The sequence below is a fragment of the Hydra vulgaris genome, chromosome 11 (genome assembly GCF_038396675.1).
Source record: "Hydra vulgaris chromosome 11, alternate assembly HydraT2T_AEP".
Lineage (NCBI taxonomy): Eukaryota > Metazoa > Cnidaria > Hydrozoa > Anthoathecata > Hydridae > Hydra > Hydra vulgaris.
This window is the reverse complement of record NC_088930.1, coordinates 21,598,133-21,604,242: the sequence shown is the minus strand read 5'-3', so window position 1 is coordinate 21,604,242 and position 6,110 is coordinate 21,598,133. Positions and strand designations below refer to the sequence as shown.

Below are 6,110 nucleotides of genomic sequence, written 5' to 3'. Positions count from 1 at the left end.
TACACCGAGTAGAAAAAAGAAACATCTAAACTCTTAAGAGAGCATTAATAATCATGTAATAATCATCAAAAATGTAATATCCATAAAAAAAAGCAAACAGTAATAATCATTGAAGTAAAAGTATTTAAAAACTTTGGCATATAAAATTCGCCGAATGGTCACACACGAGCAGTGAACACCTGAGGGAAAAAATGAAGTACATTATATATATATATAGGAGAACTATTTTTTGAACAAAGCATGTTTTGACAATTGTCAAGACAATTTTTGTAACAAACTATAAACCAATAGAAAGGTAAACAAATGAACTTTTAATTACTTAAGTTTTGTGAAGTATACTCGAAAGCCGCTACCAGCGGTTTGCGTTAATGAAAGAGTTAATACAACATTCTTTTACGCAAAAGTTTTTTATACTTTAGGAAATATTGCCTGAAAACTATGAAGCATTCATTCAAGAAGAAAGTGTAGCTGCAGGTCAAAAATGACGCTTGTTGGAGGCAATAAAAGTAGAAAAAAACGGCAAACTTTAAAAGATGCGTTCATGGTTAGTTTATTTACCTTCCAAAAAGTCTGTCTTTTGTACTTACCGTCGTCTTTTTTCCCGGTTCGATAACCAATATTGTTTGGTGCAAGAAAGCGGATTTAAGCAATTGAAAGCACCTTACAGAATAATTGTTCATGAAAATTCTAAAAATCATCGACAATGCTTTACTCAGGGGAAAGAAATTGAAAGAAATTTACTTATCAACAAAGGGATAATTGGTGCAGAACTTCAAGAGCAAGTTCAAAGTGAAATACAGAAGTGGTGTTATATTTTGAAAAGACTTTTACACTTCATCAAATACCTTGCAATAAAAAACATGGCTTTGCGAGGCCACAGAGAACAACTTCAGTCAGATTTTGATACAGAAAATTTGCTTGGTTTGTTGAAACTAATTTCTAATTTTGACCCTGTCTTAAAAGAAGACATAAGAGAGCAAGCCGGGATATTTTGCAATATGTACAATGTTAGAACAGTTACAAACATTAAAAAAAATTGATAAAATGTAACAACTAACAATGACATTAAACGATTATTAAAATAGAAAACAAGAAAATAAGAAAAATAATAAGAAAATTAAAATAAATAATTCCAGTGATAACAATAATTATAATAAAAATAACAAAAAGAAAATAGATTAAATATAAGAAAAAAATATTTAACATTAAAGTAATACGATCAAAAAATCAAAACTTCATATTTTTTCCTGAAAATTCATAACGAGTTTATTCATATCATGACATCCACTGTTTGTGATCGTTTGTTAAAAGGAATACATAAAGCAAAGTTTTATAGACTAATGTTTGAATCAACTCCTGATCAAGCTATTGTGAACAAATGTCTGAGATATTTAGATATGTTGACATAAACTTTGAGGAAAAAACTGTTAAGATTAAAGAATCATTTCTCGGTTTGCAAACTTGGTTCAAAAAATATTGAAGCAGTTAGAGAAAGACAATATGAGTTTACAAGATTGTAGGTCACAATGCTATGATAATGCTGCTGTTATGGCTAGAAACAAGATAGGTGTTCATCAAAGAATCTTGGATAAAAATAACATATAAATATTTGTGAATTGTGATAATCATTTACTGAATTTAGTAGGCGTGCATGCAGCCAAAGAAGAAGTAATGATGGCAAATTTTTTCAATGCACTTTTTTTTTTTTTTCCGCGTTCAACCCAACGCATAGTGGGCGGAATTTCAAAAAACCTGGCCAAAAGTCAAAAAATGATTATAATTAATGGAAAATTTCTGTTAAGCATTTTTTTGAATCCCCAACTTTGAATTTGACATAAGTGTACCAAAATTCAATAATGGTAGATCCAAAATGGCGGTGTTTTAAAAACATTAATCATTAGAAATGCCTTTGGGCTTTCGTGTTTAACCAATTAGTTCTAATTCGACATTTAAGTTCAATAGACTAATGTATTATTTACATTACATATATAAACATTATATATAATACCGATATATAATGTATTACGACTGTATTATTATGCCGCAATGTTAAAAAAAATAAATTGAAAAATTCATTATTTATTCTACTTATTTATTTGTTCAAGGAAAACAAGGAAAACTTTTATTTGCATCATTTATCATAATTGTTTCATTTATATTACTTTAAAATAAATCACCACTGTCATCTAAATTATTTATTGTTGAAATATTGTTGATAAACTCAATCACAGACGAATGAGTTTCAGAGTTTTCGTTAATCTCCGGAGGTAATAACATTTGTAAAGCTTGAGAAGACAAAGATCTGCTAACTTTTGCATGAGATTTTAAAAGTGAAGATATTGCAGGATCTGACGAAACCAGAAGTCTGCAAAAAACGTCATGCATTGTATTTTTTCTGGAATTTTTCCTGGAGAAATCTTCGCGATATTTTTTTAAGTCTTTGTTTCTCGATTCCTGTGCATCCTCAGATAGTTGTCCTTCGGGTAGTATTGCTGTTTTTGTTATTAGGGCTCCATGAATAAGTACTTTGTGTACTGTTGTAGGCATGTTGTACCAAGGATACTTTTTAACAAAAAGTAGTGCAGTTTCGGTAGAATAGTTATCGAGTTTGTCTGCGTCTATTGGAAAGCCACTAGATAATACCTGTAAAATTACATGAAACCGATTTATTAGTTCTAAATCCACTCCTAGAATATCAGCAGACACTTGTGAGTTTTTAAAAAATCTTCGAGCTGTATTTCCGTCATTTGTATTACCCCATCCTGGTTTCGGTCGATCAACTATTAACCCTAGCTGCAGCTTAAAAGCATTCTGGATTAACAATTTTTGTTGTAATATTATACTTTTTTCAATGTCAGAACGTGCTTGCCATTTTTTTATTCCAAGTTTATACCCAAGATGCAAAAAACATTCAAAAAAGCGAATCCATGCGTGCAACGTTGATAAACCGTATTCCAATTTTGATTTGTCAACTTTTATTTCTTTAACGAAATTGATATTATTAAATTGACTCGAAGTAGCAGAACACAAATAACACCGCATTGTTGATTTCGTCAATGTTATTGCATTGCAAACTTTTCCGTCAATCATTGTCATAACCAATTTATAATGTATTTTAATTTCTATTTCATGTTGAACAATGATGAGAGGAACCAGTGATTTAATTTTATCTTCAATATAGTCTTTTTCATTAATGCTTGTATGGACATTTTCGTGAAGAAATTGAAATCTGATAGGTCGGCAAAATCGAGTAGATGAGGGTGTCCTATTTTTCCATAGAATAATATCTTGACCTAAAACTGAATTTGTACACAAAAGTTGTAATGGTACAAGTGAAGTCAGAAAAACATTTGTATCTGAGAAACATGTATCTGACTTGTATCTGAGAAACATTGTATTTGAGAAACAGAAAAACATTGCATCTGAGTTTCTTCCATCGGCAAATCTCTGTTTATATTCGCTATGACCGGAACTGCTATCAAACCCCCACTTAAGAATTAAAATAAAATTTGATAAAATATTTACATTCAAGGAGTCAATTACATTTTGTTGAGTTTTTATAATTCTTAAACAAGTGTGATTTAATAAAGATTGCAGTTTTACTTCGGCGCTTATTTCAGTTACCGTTATATCTTCAGGGTAACACATTTTCTTGGCTTCTTTAAGTTTTTCGTAAGATCGTAAAAAAGAAGAGCTATTTGCAATTGCAGCACTTCTTATAATGCAATATTGATGTTTAGAAAGCTTTGCTTCCATTAGTATAGAAAGAGCTGTTTCAGCACATAGTTCAGATGTTTGTGAAATTTGGGACAATTTAAGGCTCTCTATATAGTTTGCGACTCGGTGTTGAATTGTGGAAGGTAAATTTTTAACTGTAACTCCGGCATTGCATGCTCCTGAAGCCCGAAGACTCATCTGAGAAGCAAATGCTTACTCGGATGAACTAAATGTTGAACGCATTTCCTCTGTTTTTCGCCGTTTCGTTCGTTCACTAGCTTCATCAAAATTCAAAGGTGGTCGACCCATTGCACTATGGCTTTTTCTCTCTTTATTTCGTGCTTGAACAATCTGAAATTATTTAAATGTTTAGTAAATATAAAAAAGTTTAAAACTTTAATAGAGATAAGCATTAAATAACTTACACAAATATTTGTTGAGGCTTTTAACCAAGTGTCATGTGTCTTCAAAAATATTTATTTTGTTCGGTTACTACTTTTCCATTTTATTTTTAATTTTGTCAATACATTTTTTAGTTTCTTTTTATCATCTGTTGATAATTGGAAACAAATTTTTCTTCTTAGACACAACTGTGATTGCAAAATATTAAGCTGGTCATCTAGATCTGAAGATAACTCGTTTTTTAAAATTTCAAAAATTTCAATTCGAGGAATTTGCAAATGATCTTTTTGTGAACCTTAGATATTAATTGAAAATATAATAATTGAAAAAATCATTAAAAAATTATAACTTTACTAAACTAATTAAAAATAAAGTAAAAAGTAATCGATAATATAATATATTATATTATATAAATTCGATATATAAGAGAAAGGTAAAATATACTGTTACTCATATGATTGTATATAGATATAGTTATTATGTTTTTTGAGAACCTGATTTTGTAAAATTCAATAAAATTATACAAAAATCGTCGTAGCTGAGGTAAAAAAGACGTCGTAACCGAGGGGTTTTGTCTCTCCCCCCCCCCCCCCCTATACTCTAACTTTGTCATAATCTCTTTCTTGTGTGCTATTAATTTTTTTGTAGTTTTATTGCACTTAACAAAATCAGTTTCTCAAGAAACATAATAACTATATCTATATACAATTTGACTGATTTTGTAAAGAAAACAAAACACCGCCATTTTGTTTACTAAAAAACACGACTAGCACTACACAATATAAGTTAATGAAGTAATAGGCAAAAATAGGTGCCTTTTCTTTTAATCAATCTTTAGAATACACTTTTATGAACAACATCCAAATTATAACTAAGCGGAATCTCGCGGGTTCACTACTTTTTCAATGCTTGAAAAATAGGTTAAAGAAAATAAATAAACTTTATTCTGTACTTTTTTGTTCGCACTTTTCGCATAAAATTTAGAGAAATAATATAAAACTTTTTACTAAAATATTATATAAATACCTTGAATAGTATCGTCCATAGTTAGTTTTTTAGTAACGATAAATAACTTTTTTGTAAACGATACTTATTTGACCACATTTTTTTTTTGTTTTTAAAATGCCTATTAAGTGTTTTTAATAACAGATGTTTAACTGCGTAGATTTAGGTAACTTTAAAATTTATACAATTTTTTCTTATACAATTAAATGCAACAGGGCTTTGTTTATGTAGTTTCAAAATAATAAAATCACAGTAGTGATTTTTTTTGTTTGACTTTTGGCCAGCTTTTTTGAAAATTAGCCCACTGTGCAACGCTGTGAAAAGCTCCAAGCTGTTGTACCTATGGCTTTGAAGTCTGACAGGTTTTATCGACTTCGCAAAAACGGAATCAATAAAACCTGTCAACAAATATCACGAGGAAATAGTGGAAGTTCTCCTGAACATAATGGAAGATGAAAGTGCGACTAGTGAATCCAAAAGCGACGCAAAGCAACTGCATAACTGAATATTAATATATGATTTTAAAATATTGCTAGAGTTTTGGAACAAGATCTTGAGTGGTATTGACGGCGTTCAAAAAAGGTTGAAAGATTGTAAATGAACTTTTATGATACAGCATTAGATTTAAAACTCTCCAAAATTATTTTCACGATGAAAGAGAAGTGCTAGTTAGCAACTCACTGAAAGAAAAAATTCGAAATTGCAATGAACGGGGCATTGAAATTAAAATACGTCAAAGAAGAAAGAACAAAATGGATGGCGAAACATCGAGAGATGCTGGTTTATCAGCTAAAGAAGACATGGAAAAAGTTATGAAAGGAACTGTTGACCGTCAATTCAAAGAATTAAAAATAAAGCGTTTGTTTGCAAGCAATTAATGAAAAATTCGGATTTCTTCTTGATATGGAAAGGTTGTGTTTCAAAGCCAAAGCAAGCTACCTGAAAATGCATTGTGAAAAATTTGGGGAAGTCTACAGTTTTGATGT

At 30.1% G+C, this 6,110-nt stretch overlaps 1 protein-coding gene and 1 long non-coding RNA gene across 2 annotated transcripts; one reads left to right on the top strand and one right to left on the bottom strand.

The window, feature by feature from the left end:
• The first annotated feature begins 533 nt into the window (after nucleotides 1–533).
• Nucleotides 534–1,040, top strand: LOC136086921 (uncharacterized). Its single transcript, XM_065809420.1, has one exon. The coding sequence runs from the start codon at nucleotides 534–536 to the stop codon at nucleotides 1,038–1,040; it is 507 nt and encodes a 168-aa protein (XP_065665492.1).
• Nucleotides 1,041–3,958: 2,918 nt separating this feature from the next.
• Nucleotides 3,959–5,340, bottom strand: LOC136087519 (uncharacterized). The gene is made up of 3 exons (XR_010641844.1): nucleotides 5,146–5,340; nucleotides 4,143–4,414; nucleotides 3,959–4,068 (listed from the first exon to the last, which is right to left on the bottom strand). It is a non-coding gene; the product is annotated as an uncharacterized LOC136087519 (long non-coding RNA).
• Between the last annotated feature and the right edge of the window lie 770 nt (nucleotides 5,341–6,110).